This window comes from Dipodomys ordii, unplaced genomic scaffold, assembly GCF_000151885.1.
Source record: "Dipodomys ordii isolate 6190 unplaced genomic scaffold, Dord_2.0 Scaffold276, whole genome shotgun sequence".
In the NCBI taxonomy this organism is placed as follows: Eukaryota; Metazoa; Chordata; class Mammalia; order Rodentia; family Heteromyidae; genus Dipodomys; species Dipodomys ordii.
The window spans coordinates 31,084-47,626 of NW_012267492.1; the positions used below are offsets into that span (position 1 = coordinate 31,084).

Here is a 16,543-nt window from a genome sequence, read left to right on the forward strand (position 1 = left end):
CAGCCTAGACAAACAATAGAAACTCACTAAACATAAACCCCGAGATTGGCTCTAGGTGAGCTCTGTGAGTGTCTCAGCAGATAGTCCCTCAGGGAAAAGCTCCTGATTGCTGAGAGGCCTCAACCCTACCCAGAACCTAGCCTCATCACATTAACTCTAGGATAGAGGAAATACCCATCTCCCTCTTTTGTGATACTCAAAGCAGATCTTCCTCCCACTTAGCTAGCCCAGGAGGATGATCACAAAATCCTGGGTAACACAGAGAATTTTTCTGCCTGCTCAAATAAAATGACAAGAAAAAAATCAAGCCAAAGGAAAACCAAAAACCACAAGCTGAACAAAAACTGCACCAAGAGACTGGTTATGGACACCAGGGAGATAAAAGATCTCTCTCCTCCCCGCCCCCCCAAATCCCAACAAAGAACTCTTTTGTCTACCTTTAAAAAAGTTGTCGGTATAATTTGTGGAGGGGAAGGGGAAAAACAAATCGTTTAAATAGGGATACAGGTGGACCCATTGCAAAAAAGAGATGTACAAGTCGTTATGTCGAAAACGAACTTTACAACTTTGGTGCTGGGGGGGTGATTGGTTGGGGGGGCTGGAGGAGGATGGGATGGGAAGAGGAAACAAAGGAGGAGTCTACAATGCTTGATAAGAAATGTACTCATTATCTTGCCCATGTAATTGTAACCCCTCTGTACAGTATTTTCACAATTAAAAAAGGAACATCTGAAACTTAAAATTAAAAAAAATTTACTCTCATAACTAAAATAATAAAAAATAACTTTTTTCTCTCATAATTTTTATTTTACGTGTGTATTTTAAATCTCTTTTGAATTTTGTTCCTTTTTATCTTTTTTTCCTCTTTCTTTTTTGTGTGACTTAATTGCTGTTCTGCTAATGCCCAGAAACATACTCATCATCGATTATTAGACCTTATCCCCCAATGTGTACATATTAAATCCAGAAATTTATTACTCAATTTACAACCTCTTAAGCTTAACTTCTGTTTTTTGGACGTGACCTCTGGCAAATACATGCCTTTTTTGAATAGTGGAAATACCTTACAGAGGGGTTACAAATACATAGGAAAGATAATGAGTACATTTCTTTTTATTATTTTTTTAATTTTTTTATTGTGAAAATACTGTACAGAGGGGTTACAATTACATGGGCAAGATAATGAGCACATTTTTTATCAAGCATTGTAGCCTCCTCCTTTTTTCCCCCTTCCCATCCCATCCTCCCCTCGACCCCCCCAACCATTTCTCCCTCGCCTAGCACCAAAGTTGTAAAGTTTGTTTTCGACATAACGACTTGTACATCTCATTGTTGCAATGGGTCCACCTGTATCCCTATTTAAACAATTTGTTTTTCCCCTTCCCCTCCACAAATTATACCAACATCAAATACAGTGAAAACAGGGATTATACCATGGGACAGGGACATACAAAGCAACAAAGAAATCATCTTATAAATATGTAGAAACAATCACATGAAAGAAAAAAAAGCATTTGAATACTTACCTTGGGGTTCATCAACTTATCTGACCGTTTCTGCTTGTTTCAGACATATACTAGCTTTGGCCAATAAAGGAAACCAAGGAACCTATGTTTCTTTGGGCCTGGCTGAATTCACTTAATTTAATTTTTCCAAGTCTTTCCATTTCCTAACAAAAGGTGAAATGTCATTCTTTCTGATGGAGGCATAGAATTCCATTGTGTATATATACCACATTTTCTTGATCCATTCATCTACTGAGGGACATCTGGGTCTCTTTTAAGAAAATTTCAGGCCTGTGCCAAGGAGACCTAGGGTTTCTCCTATTCTATCCTATAATGTTTTCAGAGTGTCTGCTTTGACTCCGAGGTCTTTGATCCTTTTGGAGTTGATTCTGATGCAGGGTGATATATAAGGAGCTAGTTTTAGTTTTCTGCAAATGATTAACAAATTTTGCCAGCACCATTTACTGAAGAGGCTGTCTTTCTTCCATTCTATTTGTTTTTTTAGCTCCCTTATCGAAGATTAGATGGCTATAGGCATGTGGGTTCATTTCTGGGTTCTCAATTGTATTCCATTGTTCCTGAGGGCTGTTCTTGTGCCAGTACCAAGCTGTTTTGATTACTATAGCTTTGTAGTAGAGCTTGAAATTTGGTATTGATATTCCTCCATCACTGTTATTTCTGTTAAAAATCGTTTCTACCATTCATGGTCTTTGATTGTTCCCTATGAACTTTTGGATTGCCTCTTCTATTTCCTGGAAGAATGAGATTGTTATATTCATAGTTATCCCATTGAATTTGTTGATAGCCTTGGGAAGCATTGCCATTTTTCGAGATGTTGATCCTTCCAATCCAGGAGCATAGGCAGTTCTTCTACTTTCTAAATTTTGTTTTGATTTCCTTTTTGAGGTTTTTAAAGTTTTCATCATAGAGATCTTTCACTTCTTTGGTTAAGTTAATTCCTAGGTAATTTATGTTTTGTGGGGCTATTAAAAATGGAGTTGCTTTCCTGATTTCAGCCACGCTTTTCTCATTGTTGGCATAGAGAAAAGCCATTAATTTTTGAGCGTTAATTTTATACCCTGCTACTTTGCCAAAGTTTTGAATCAGCTTGAGTAATTTGGGAGTGGGTCCGTGGGATTCTTTAGATACAAGATCTAGTCATCTGCAAAGAGGGAGAATTTTGCTTCATCTTTCCCTATTTGAATCCCATTAATGTTTGCATCTTGTTTTATTGCTGTATCTAGGCATTCTAATACTAAATTGAAGAGAAGTGGAGAGAGTGGACATCCTTGTCTCATTCCTGAGTTAAGAGGAAATGGCTTTAGTTTTTCACCTTTGAGTGTAATGCTGGCTGTAGTTTTGCCTTTATTGTATTGAGGAATGTTCCATGGATTCCTAATTTTTCCAGAGCCTTCATCATAAAGGGGTGTTGGATTTTGTCAAATGCTTTTTCTTCATCTATTGAGATAACCATGTGGTTCTTATCCTTGCTCCTTTTGATGTGATGAATTATATTAATTGATTTGCACATATTGAACCAGCTTTGCATCCCTGAAATGAATCTTGTTTGATCGTGTTGTATGATTTTTTGAATGAATTGTTGAAATTGATTGGCCAAAATTTTGTTGAGAAATTTTGCATTGATGTTCATCAAAGTTCTTTGTTTGATGTGTCTCTGACTGGTTTTGGGATGAGGGTTATGATGGCTTCATAGAATGAATTCTGCAGTGAACTTTCTCTTTCAATTTCATTGAAGTGTTGGAGGAGTATTGGTGTGAGCTCTGCTTTGAAGGCCTTGTAGAATTCCGCTGTAAATCCATCTGGTCCTGTTCTTTTCTTAGATGGGAGGTCTCTTCTTACTGTTTCTATTTCAATGTTTGATATGAGCCTGTTAACTTGGCTTAACTCATCTTGGTTTAGTTTTGGCATGTCCTTATTTGCCAGGAAAATGTCCATGTCTGCCAACTTCTCAAACTCATTAGTATAAATGTTTGAGAAGTATTCCCTTATAATGTTCTGAATATTGGTTATTTCTGTGGTGATGTTTCCATTCTCATCTCTGAGTTTATGTATTTGGGTTCGTTTTCTTGTTTTCCTGATAAGATTTGCTAAGGGTCTGTCAATTTTGTTAATTTTTTCAGTGAACCAACTGTTTGTTTGTTGATTCTTTCTATAGTTTTTCACATTTTAATTCGTTTAATTCTGAATTAATTTTAATTATTTCTTTCCATCTACTGGATTGGGGTTTATCTTGCTGCTATTTTTCAAGGAGGTTTAGATGTGTCATTAATTTATTGGTTTCAGATCTCTTCAATTTGTTGATGTAGGAACTCAGAGCTATAAACTTGCCTCTGAGTACTGCCTTTGCTGTGTCCCAGAGGAGCTGGTAATTTGTGTACTCATTTTTGTTAAATATCATGAACGTTTGAATTTCCTTTCTAATCTCTTCCATGACCCACTGGTGATTCAACAGTGTGTTGTTCAGCCTCTATGTGTTACAGGATTTCTTCGGTGGCTTTTGGTGTTAAGTTCTAATTTTATTCCCTTGTGGTCTGAGAGATTGCAAGGTATAACTTCAATGTTTCTGAATTTGGACAAGTTTACTTTGTGACCTAAAATGTGGTCTATTTTGGAAAATGTGCCATGTGGTGCTGAGAAAAATGTGTATTCTGATGCTGCTGGGTGAAATATTCATTAGATTTCTGTAAAATATAGTTGATCTATGCAGTTTTTTAAGATCTGCGGCATCTCTTTTGAGTTTTTGTCAAATTTATCTATCTAGTGGGGATAGCGGTTTGTTAAACTTCCCAACAATTAATGTCTTTGGATCTATGTGAGATTTGAGAGAAAGTAGTGTTTCTAGGATCAATTTTGATGCTCCATTGTTTGGTGAATAGATATTTAGAATTGCAATATCCTCCTGAAGGGGAGATCCCTTAATCAGTACGTAGTGACCTTCTTTCTCTTGTCTCACTAATTTTAATTTGAAGTCTTTTTTATCTGGTATTAGAATCGCAACTCCTGCCTGTTTATGGGGACTGATTGCTTGGTAGATTTTGTTCCAGACTTTCACTTTCAGAATATGTTGTTTTTATATGCAAGTTATGACTCCTGAAGGCAGCACATAGAAGGATCTTGCCTTTTTTCCCTTCATGTAAACCTTTTTTTTTTTAATCATGAAAATATCCTAGAATGGGATTACAATTACGTGTGCAATGTAATGCGTATATTTCTTATCAAGCATTGTTGCGGATCTTGCTTTTTAATCCAACTAGACCTTCTATGTTGCTTAATTGGAGTGTGAAGTCCGTTAATGTTGAGAGTTAGGACTGAGAGGTGCTTGGGAGTTCTTGCCATTTTATCCACCTTCTTAGGGGCTGCAACAACTGAGTTCTTCCTGTGGCTTGTGGATTCTCAATTTAGGTGTGGTTTCTTGGTGGTTATTGTGGTCTTGTTGGTTTTCTATGTATAAGACATCTTTAAGTATCTTTTTTAGGGCTGGTTTGGTGGAAATATATTGTTTCAGTTTTTCTTTGCTATGGAACGTTTTTATTTTACCTTCAGTTATGAAGGAGAGTTTAGCTCGGTACAGTAATCTTGGTTGATTGTTGTTTGTCTTTAGGGCATGGCATACATCATTCCAGGCTCTTCTTGCTTTAATTGTCTCTGCTGAGAAATCTGAGGTGATTCTAATTGGTTTCCCTTTATAGGTGATTGATCTTTTCTACTTCACAGCTTGAAGGATCTTTTCCTTGGTCTGAATTGATCCTGTGTGAATTATAATGTGATGGTGGGATGTCCTGTTCTTGTCTGGTCTATTTGGGGCTCTAAAAACCTCTTGTATCTGAATAGGCCTATCTTTTTGCATGTTTGGGAAGTTCTCTGCTAGGATCCTGTTAAACAAATTTTCTAGACCATTAACTTCTGTGTCTAGGTGCTCCTCTATACCATTATCCTCAGATTAGGCCTTCTGATGGTGTCTTCCAAATGTTGAATACATCTATCATATTTCTTTGATATGTCTTTGATAGTTGTATGTTCTTTCTCTATAAGATCTAGGCTGTCTTCAATCCCTGAGATTCGATCTTCTGCATGGTCTAACCTACTTTCAAGACTTGCTACTTTTTAAAATTTCTTTTCCTTCTAATTGGTCAGCGTCGATGGCTTCAAACTCTTTGTTGGAGCTTTGTTTTAGATCTTGTATGAACTTCTTACTTTCTTAATTTGGCGTTCAGTGTTATTCTCAAGTCACTTAGTTGATTGGTTATGGTTTCTTTAGACTCCCATTCCTTCTGTCGGGTTCCATTCTGCAGTCTCTTGAGTATTTAAGCTATACCTCAAGTCCTCTTTTTAACTTAGAATAGTTTTGTTTATCACTGATATTCTACTATGGCTTTATGGAATTGTGGATTGAGTACTCCTGTATATCAGTATCTTTCTGTCATTTTCTAAAATTATGTAACTATTTTTCCATTTAGCTCTTCCTAATTTTGTCTTTTCTCCTCATATGCATTTTGATTACTCTAACTTTTTATGCTTTTTTTGTCTCCTTTCTTATTGTTCCCCTTTTCCTTCTTTTGACTCTGTGTGTTTGAATGAAAATAAATTAGAACAATGACCTATGAGATAGTGAATTATTTTACTTTTACAAATAGATGTTTGCTATTCCACTGTAAAGTGGATTATAAACTGTTTTCCCTTTAAAAAAATATTTGAAAATCCTAAAAACAGAAAGGTTACAGTTACATGAGTCAGTGAAAGAGAGCATTTGCTATTGAATAATGTCACGGCTTGTTCACTGTCTCTGTTTTTCCCTTCTATCTCACCCACAAGTTATATAGTTCATTTTCCACATAGTGTCCAGTGAATACTATTACTGCATTTGCTCACCTTTTGTCCCTCCATTTCTGTGCCTCCTCTTAGACTCTCAAAGATATATAAACAAACAAGACAAGAAGTACAGAAAACACAAACAGTGAAAAAGAAATAAACCTCTTGTTTTCATTTCCTGGCATTCATTTTAATAAATACTATTTTGTATTACCAGATGCACGTAGGCATTGTGCCTTTTGTTCCTCTCCTAAGAATTTCTTCCTTTGGTCTCACTGTATGTAAATGCCTAGAATCATGTATGATTTATTATATACCAGTGTATTTTTACATCTAACCTCAGTATATGAGAGAAAATATTTGTCATTTGTCTTTCTGAGCTTGGCTTACCTCACTTAACATTATTTGCTTGAGTCTTTTCTATTTCCCTCCAAATGACTTAAGATGATTCTTTCTAATGGCTGTGTAAAATTCCATTGTGTATAGGTACCATATTTTTAGAATTTTAGAATTATTAAGAATAAAGCATTTTAAATAAGTAAATATTAAATATTATAAAGGCAGGATCAATTATTGTGCCATACTAAGCTTTATTACAACCCAAGGTAGCTGGAAAAAATTAGTAAACTGAAGCTTCCCTAAATATTTTAGTATATTTATATTTTTGTTTTATTCTGACACTGCTTGCATTATATATATATATATATAGTATTATATGTAGTATATTATTTTTGAATGCGTTATAATATAATTTAATTTCTTTCATCTGTCATTTCTTTAAAAATATGCTTACACATAATATTCTATGTGATAGAATTTTTGTTTTCAACTCAGACTTACCTCAGTGTGGCATTAGCTAACCTACATTTCTTTAAAAATATGCTTACACATAATATTCTATGTGATAGAATTTTTGTTTTCAAACTCAGACTTACCCAAGGTGGCATTAGCTAACCTACTTAAAAATTAATATTTAAAAAGTTCTGATATTTTTCTTTGGCTATTTTTGCTGATAACTATTATGGTTAGCTTAATAATTCCCTAGGGATTCACTCAATGTATTGAAGAAGGTACTCTCAAATCCCAACTGCATTTTTTGCAAGACAGATGAAAGAAGAATGATTTTATAATCTAAGCCTTTCTATGTGACAATAAATATCTGGAGCAATGCCCAAAATGATTAGTTAATACTGTATCAAGACTGGGAGAAAAGATATTTTGAAAGAGTATCATAAGATCTCTAGATACTTGAGTTTCTTGGGTGCTTCACTTTACAAGACCTAAGTCAGATGAGATAATAGAAACTATATTGGAATTATTCAACTGATTAATCTGCTGTTTTGGATAGCAAGACACTAGAAGTCAGAGTTTCAGTAGGAATAGCCAGAAGCTAAGGCTGAAAGTCAGCACTGAATTACTTTCTACCCTCTTCTCCAGTAGGCCTTCAACTTGAGCATCTTCAGAATCTTTGGAATTTTTATAATCTTACAACTTTTAGATTAGCTTCAGTATTAATACAATTCTTCTGGCCTCTGGTGTTAAGCATTATATAGATGACTGTATTGTAAGCAAAAGGAAAAAAACTGCAGAAAGAGTAGGCCATGAGTTCCAGAGAAACAATATATTTTATAATTTTTACAAGATAGATCAGGACTTTTGATTTTCACCCTGAGCAGGTATGGAGTTTCTTCTGTTTCCTTCAATTGTATCATTTATGTTTAGGATTTTGATAGAAAAAGTGTAGAATGAAAAAAAACTTGATGTTCACATTACTAACTACAATGACAATTTAACATGATATTTACTGAACATTCATAATTTCTTGTTTCATCAATACTCAAATTTTGGCACTACAATATCTAGGCCAGGCTTTACTGAAAGATACTGTTAAAGGATCTAGTAACATTGTGTCCTTTTCCTAAATTTACCTCTTAACATGAAAATATTTCAAGATTATTTTCATTTGCTTATAATTTTATGAGACATATTTTAATATCATTACTTCCAATTCTCCCTTTAAATAGATATGCTTTTATTTGATAGAAAAAAATCTCAAGCTTCTGAAAGCTAAGGAAATTTCTCGGTATCACTCACAGCCAATTACTGACATAAGACCTGAGACTCAGATAATTGATTCCCCAACCAAGAACTTTGTGTGCTGATTTCATCTGAAAAGCTGACATTCAAAATAATTTCCAGGTTATTTAATCCAGCCTTTTTATTTTATTAAGAAATATTTTATTGTAGATCTATGTATTTTTTAGTATTTTATATACGTATATATTATATTATATATGTGTATTTGGAATCAAGTAGTATTTTGTTATGCTATTCAACTTGATTCACCTTTTTGGAATAAGTTTAAAACTTGTAATTCTCTACTTTTTTTGCAAATTTCTGTTGTCATGCTCACATACATTCCATTTCTACTGTTTTGAATCATCATCAAATACATTTTTAGAATAATTTTAATGAGATTTACCTTTAAATAATAAAGAGAAGTCATGGTAGTCTGGCTCATGCAGAAGTGACTATTTAGCTACCAAGAAGCTCTGGGTTCAACCCATACTTCAAAAAAGGTAAAAATATCACCTTATTTTATATGGTCAATGTTCATTTATAAGTAGTTAAATATGTATTGTGATATAAAATATTAGAAACTCAAGAATGTAAATTGGAAGAATACCACTTAATATTAAGTGATGAGGATGGAAGAGACACACATTAATATCAGAATAAAAGAAGTAATGAAACTTGGGGAGAAAAAAATGAAGAAAACAAGGACTAAAGAGAAAATTAAGATGAAGAAAATGAGGTGGGAGAAATGAAAGACATGCATCATATATACATGTTGTACATTATAAGATTAAAAGTGGAAGCCATGTGCCAGTGGCTCACACCTGTAATCTGAGCTACTCAGGAGGCTGAGATCTGAGGATTGCGATTCAAAGCAAGCCCGGGCTCTAATGTCCATGAGACTCTTATCTCCAATAAACTGGAAGTGGCGCTCTGGCTCAAATGGTAGAGTGCTTGCCTTGAGCTGAGGAGCTAAGGGACAGCATCCAGCCTTAGTTCAAGTCTCACCACTGACAAAAAAAGATTAAAAGAAATTTTAAATGATGCACATGAAATTAATATACACATACATAGATAACCATTTATTTCAGTACCTTAATGGATTACTGTATGCATCTTCTAAAATATCCATAAAAATTAAACAAACTGAACTTTAAAACTTTAAATTTTAAAACCTTAAAACAACTCTGTGCTTCTGAGTAGCTTCTACTATGAATAGTAACTATTTTATTTACACCAGGCTAGATATCAAATTAAAAATCAGAAGAGAGTTGAGTTTAGTAGTAATATTTTTACTTATTAAATTACAGAGAAAAGAAAATCTATTGATTAGAGCCATAATTGTGATTTATTTAAAATGAACTGTATATACTTGAAATATTCTACTACAATTAAAACAAAAATAAGTCACTAGGTTTGTTATCTAATCACAGGAGATTGCTTTCTCTTGTTTGGAATGAAGGAATTTCAAGTTATCTTGTGTTTATTTCTAGCTATTTTATGCTATGGTTATAGCATAATTATTAATAAGACTAATTATGCAAAGAAAGGCAAGTGAGTACGGAGTAGATAAGTATGTGAGGCTCAAATAATGCCAATTCAGAGTATGAACAAGGTATGAAGTGGCCACAGGAGGGGTGCTTAACCAGGGTCCCAGACAAGACAAAATCTCTAAGTTGTGACTCTACATTTTACTTTTTGAAGTTCTGGTAAAACAGTTTCTGATAAGGCTATTTAGGATATCAGATGAAATATCTGATATATACTTGGTAATATACAAATTAGTAAGTCATATAGACATCAAGGAAGGTACTTCACAGGGATTGAAAGAAGCAAAGAATATAAAAACATTATAGTCTGTGTAAATATTGAAAAAGTGATATAATACTAAGACAAATGCTAAGCCTCAAGGGTGATGAATCTAAAATATTTAATTGACAATTGAAATTATATCTCAATTAAAAACTACTTTTATGACTTATCAAGGTTAAGATTTGCAGGAAGAAGAAATCAGACTTCCAAAGCAAAGGAATTTATTAGAAACAAATCTGTACATAATATGAACAAAGTATTGGGGTCAGTGTTTTTGTTTGCCTTTTAAATTTTGAGAAATGAACTGAAGGAGGTTACCCAAGACATTGAACCTCTCTAATAAAAAAGTTGTTTTAGTTGAAATAAGGATTGTCAAATACTTTTTAGCTGGAAGAAAAGTGAACATCTAGAAGGCATACACAGTAAAAATAGTAAACTGTACTCCATAATATACTAAGACTAAACAATGATCCATAATTTCCTGCAGGGAAGAAAGATGGAGAGAAACAACAGCACGGTGGTAACAGAATTCATCCTCCTTGGCCTGACCCAGTCTAGAGATATTCAGTTTTTGGTTTTTGCTCTCATCTTGATTTTCTACCTCATCATTCTTCCTGGAAATATTCTCATCATTCTCACTATAAGATCAGACCCTGGACTCACAGCCCCACTCTATTTCTTCCTGGGCAACTTGGCCTTCCTAGATGCCTCCTACTCTTTCATTGTGGTTCCCAGGATGTTGGTGGACTTCTTTTCTGAGAAGAAGGTGATCTCCTACCCAGGCTGCATCACTCAACTGTTTTTCTTGCACTTCCTTGGAGGAGGGGAGTTCTTACTCCTTGTTGTGATGGCCTTTGACCGTTACATGGCTATCTGCCGACCTTTACATTATTCTTCTGTCATGAACTCTAGAGCTTGCTATGTGATGGTACTGGCTCAGTGGCTTGGAGGATTTGTGCACTCCATTATCCAGGTGGTCCTCATTCTCCGTTTGCCCTTCTGTGGTCCAAACCAATTGGATAACTTCTTCTGTGATGTTCCTCAGGTCATCAAGCTAGCCTGCACTGATACCTTTGTGGTGGAAATTCTTATGGTTTTCAACAGTGGCCTGCTTTCCCTGGTGTGTTTTGTGGGGCTTCTTTCCTCCTATGCAATCGTCTTATGTCACATTAGGAAGTCATCATCTGAAGGGAAGAACAAGGCCATATCCACATGTACCACTCATGTTATTATTATATTTCTTATGTTTGGACCTGCAATTTTCATTTATACTCGTCCATTCAGGGCCTTACCAGCTGACAAAGTTGTTTCTTTCTTTCATACAGTGATATTTCCTCTGCTAAACCCTGTGATTTATACACTTCGAAACCAGGAAGTAAAATTTTCCATGCTAAAGTTATTGACTCGGCCTATAGTATGTTAATGGATGTTATAGTGAATGGATGCTATGAGAAATGACAATGCTGGCTGGAATTCATTTATTTAAAGAATACTATTTTTCTTAAATTCTTTTTATTTGTCTGGTAGTAGGGTAGTCCACAGGTTGGTAGATGAGAGTTATGCATTATGAAAGTTTAAATGTAATATATTTAAAGATTATAACTTAAATCTCAGAAGTGTAGAAATATAATAAGTATATATGAAAGTTGTAGCAGTTATATTTTAAGGATCCAGTCATTAAAATATTTATTTTTGCTGAGATTGAGATTTCCTATACTTTTATTATCATAATTATACATTTTAATATTTTAAGCAAGAAGAATTCATCTACAATTTTTTAAGGCAACATCCTCAAGATCATCTTCAAATGTTTTTTTTTTCTTTCGTGCAATTGTTTCTAAAACATTTATAACATTATTTCTTTGTTGCTTTGTATGTCCCTCCCCCACAGATTTGGTGTAGGTATAATTTGTGGAAGGGAAGGGGAAAAACAAATCATTTAAATAGGGACACAGCTGGACCCATTGCAACCATGAGATGTACAAGTTGTTATGTCGAAAATGAACTTTACAACCCCTGCTTTCACCGTATTTGATGTTGGTATAATTTGTGGAGGGGAAGGGGAAAAACAAGTCGTTTAAATAAGGATACAGGTGGACCTGTTGCAACAATGAGAAGTACAAGTTGTCATGTCGAAAACGAACTTTACAACTTGGGGGGGGAGGATTGGGGAGGGAGGGAGGATGGGAAGGGATGGGAAGGGTAAACAAAGGGGGAGGCTACAATGCTTGATAAGAAATGTACTCATTATCTTGCCCATGTAATTGTAACCCCTCTGTACAGTATTTTCACAATAAAAATATAATTTTTTTTAAAAAAAGAAAATGAACTTTACAACTTTGGTGCAGGGGGGGTGGAGGATAGGGTTGGGGGGCGGAGGGAGGATGGGAAGGGAGGGAGAAGGGAATCAAAGGAGGAGTCTACAATGCTTGATAAGAAATGTACTCATTATCTTGCCCATGTAATTGTAACCCCTCTGTACAGTAGTTTCACAATAAAAAAAAGAAAAAAGAAAAAAAGAAAAAAAAGATCATCTCAGAGATTCATGCCCAAGTGATTATGGACTAATACATTGTAGAATTCAACAGTTAAATGAAAGTGCCCCAGCTAAGTTCTTGAGGTCCTTGTCCTTGTCTGTATGTGTTCTTCCCATTACCTGCCCAACAAATACAGTCATTGTTGTGGACATTTCTCTCTATTCTCTGTCAAGTTTTTGGGGATAGTCATTATTTTTCTTTTGACATGTTAGGCTTTTTCCCAATTCCTATCAGAATCACTGTAGTCCAGCTTCATTCTTACAATCTAGGCTGTGGCACACCTCCCAGTTTTGTTTAGAACTCTCTTTTACTACAAAAAAATCTTTTCAAAGACATTCCCTTTTATCATCTTATTTTTTGGAGATTCTGGGGCATGATCTCAGGGGCTCTTATTTTCACTTGGGAGTGAGAGCTAACACTCTCCCACTTGGGCTACACCTCCACTTTTGGCTTTTTGTTGGTTAATTGGAGATAAGTATCTCAAGAACTTTTCTGCTGCTGGGTGCCAGTGACTCACACCTGTAATCTTAACTCCTCAGGAAGCTGAGATCTGAGTATAACAGTCTGAAGCCAGATAGGGCAAAAAAGTCTCTGTGAAGCCCTGTAAAAATTTTTTTTATTGAAAAGATACTGTACAGAGGGGTACAGTTACATGAGTAAGGTAATAAGTACATTTCCTATTGAACATTGTTACCCCCTCCTTTATTTTTCTGTGAGTCTCTTATCTCCAATTAACCACACAAAAAACAGGAAGTGGCACTGTGGCTCAAAGTAATAGAGCACTAGCCTTGAGGTAAAGAGTTCAGGGACCGTGTCCAGGCCCTGAGTTCAAACCCCACAACTGACAAGAAAGAAAATAACTTTTCTGCTGGTTTTAAGCCTCAATCCTCACATCTCAGCCTCTTGAGCAGCTACACTTATAGGCATGAGCAACCAGTGCCCAGTTGCAAAGGCATTCTGAAAATATTTAGGTATTACTATTAACTTTTCACTTTTCTTGCCACAATTGTTCTTTCTTTTGTATGTGTATGTGTGCAGTTGTTATAGGTTACAGTTCAAACACAGCAAATTTTCCTGTTGGCATATTTTATTTTTTTGTACCAGACCTGGGGCTTGAATTCAGGACTATTTTCCCAAGTTTCTTTTGGCTCAAGCTAGCACTCTACGAGTTGATCCACAGCCCTACTTTTTTTTTTGGTATTTTATCGGGGATAAGAGTCATGGACTTTCCCACTGGGCTTGCTTCAAACCACTATCTCAAATCGCAGCCTCCTGAATAGCAAGGATTAAAGGAGTGAGCAATTGGTGCCTGGGTTTGTTAACATACATTTGTGCTTAGCTTCTGGTTAGAACAGTTTATACACGTGTTCATTATCTTTACCCATTTTTCACCTCTATGAACTTAGAGTAATAATTCTGTTACATATTAACTCCATACACAATTTTAGGCTCTTATGAAATAGGAGTAGTCCTTTCAATTTTCCATTTTTCAAACTAAAAGAAAGTTAAGGAAGAGTAACAGCTTATATGAGAAACATTGAAAAATTAGGCCATAATGCAAACAGGTACAGAGATCTTATTTAGAACCAAGAGTAGAGAATTAGAGAAACTCTTCCTGATTCTTGGCAGCAACAAGTAATCCAATTCTTCACATGGGCATTTGGCTCCCGTGCTTTGTGTGTGCTAGTTGTTTGATGGCCCCTTTTAGATGACTCCTTCAAGGATCACATCTCAGACCTTTATATATTTCTCATTTCCCTTGCCCATTGTTTTTCATAAGTTTCCTGAACCAAGAGAGGAAACCTTGACTTTTTATCCCTGTTCAATATCATTTCCAGTTGCATGCAAACACATATATTTTAAAGAAAAATCCTGAAGTATCATTGATTGGTTATTCTTGGTTATTCCATCTTTCTGTGGCTCTGCTGGCATGAAATATATATCTTTCTCACACATTTCTATCATGTAGTAGGCTCTCAGCATGCCTGTTTTAGATAACACATAATTGTGTTTTTAATATTATAGCCATTACTTATGGTTTGTCTAACTACTTATGACCTTTCTGGTTGATTTGGTTATACTTTCAGACTACTAAATGAGGAGGATTCATTATCTTGGCAGTATGACTTTGTCCCTCTTGATATCCATATGGTTCCTATTCAGGAAACTATATGGACATGTTTATTATCAAAGACCAGTCCTCGTTTCTTTTCCATGACCCACAAAAGAATATTTTCTGTAGTAAAAAAAAGTGAAGTCAGGGTGCTGGTAGCTTAATATATAATCCTATACTTACAGGGTTGAAGATCACAGTTCAAAGACAGCCAAGTCAGGGAAAGTCCTTTACCTCCAATTAACCATCTAAAACACAGGAGTGGAGGTATGGCTCAAGTGGTAGAGGACAAACCTTGATGGAAAAAGCTAAGGGACAGTCTTGTCTCTTAGTTCAGGCCACAGAACCAGCACAAAAAAGAAAGGAAGAATGAAAAAAGAAAATAGTTTATAGAAAAAAACCCCTCAACTACCTTTTTCATTAAACAAACAGAAACATAAGAAGAACAGTATTCTGAAAGAGTATGGCTATAAATTATAAATTACTTCTAGTGGAGACACATTTCTGTAAATATGACTCAGTTTCTTATGTGGTTAAATTATTTATTTAATTTTTTTTTTTGAGATTCAAGCAAATTTGTTTTATTTTGTTCTGAGGGTAGGGTTGTGAATTTTGGTGCAGGGGTGGGGGTGGGGGGCAGAAGCAGAGGTCGAGTGATCACCTGCGTGGGGTGGAGTGGGGTGGGGATGATGGACGGTTATGCCACCTGCATACGTATACCCCGACAGGGTGATGGATGGCTCGCATTCCCCTCTGGCTGGTTGGGCTGGCTGGTTTCTGCTGAGTGCTTCAGGTATCACTATCTGGTCAGGCAGGGGTTGGAAGATAAAGAGGTTTTAGGGCAAGACAATTGTTCAGGCAGGACTCCAGGGAAGCCCGAAGGTGGGGTGGGGGTGTGGGGGTGGGGGGTATGAGAGGAGAGGATAGGAGAGACGGATTGATCGACCGACTCCCCGACTCTTCCCCTCCCCTTCCCTTCCCTTTCCCTCTTCCCAATACATTGACTGTTGGAAAGGGTCCTGAAAACTCACCCTCCTCCCCGTCATCATGGTTACAACACACTAAAGACAACTGGTTGACCGCCGTACTGCCAGGGCGTGTACCTCCCCCCTCCCCCCCCTCCCAGGCTTGGCGGGAGGGAAGAAGGTTGCAGGCACAAGGGGCCAGAGCCCCAGAGACTAAGTCCAAAACTAAGTCTACAATTGGTTGACCGCAGTGCCAAAGTGGGGGGGGGGGTGGGGAGGAAATTGGTTAAGTCCCTGGGTGGCAACTGATCAACCTGACGTGTGTCTCGGAGAGGAAGATGGAGAAGGGGGCGCTCAGGTGGCCACCCTCTCCGTGCATGGAGAGGGGGAAAAAGTGGACTGATGGAGCAGATGGATGGACGGGACCACCCCTCCCCACGGTGCCGGGGACGCGGAATGGGAACCACCACCCGGGCGGCAAAGGGGGGGGTGAGGGCAAAACCAGGAACTGCGCGTCCACCCCCTCCCCAATGTCGACACTGGCCGAGTCTCACACATACACAACCCCAGCCTTGGGCTGGCGGGGGTGTGCAGGTGAGAGGCCCTCCGGCCGGGACTGGAGAGTCGAGAGAGGGAGTAGAAGGAGGAGGCCCCACCTGAAACAGGATGGATGGGGAGGGGACCGCCCATGAACCCCACCCCACT

General features: G+C 36.7%; 1 protein-coding gene across 1 annotated transcript; it reads left to right on the forward strand.

Moving 5' to 3' along the window:
- The first annotated feature begins 10,719 nt into the window (after window positions 1-10,719).
- On the forward strand, window positions 10,720-11,646 carry LOC106001229 (olfactory receptor 4N4-like). The gene has a single exon (XM_013036363.1). It carries the CDS (start codon window positions 10,720-10,722, stop codon window positions 11,644-11,646), a length of 927 nt encoding a protein of 308 aa, XP_012891817.1.
- The last annotated feature ends 4,897 nt before the right edge of the window (window positions 11,647-16,543 follow it).

Excerpts from the sequence above, each read along its gene's own strand:
- LOC106001229 (XM_013036363.1), top strand. The coding sequence starts at position 10,720 with ATGGAGAGAAACAACAGCACGGTGGTAACAGAATTCATCCTCCTTGGC.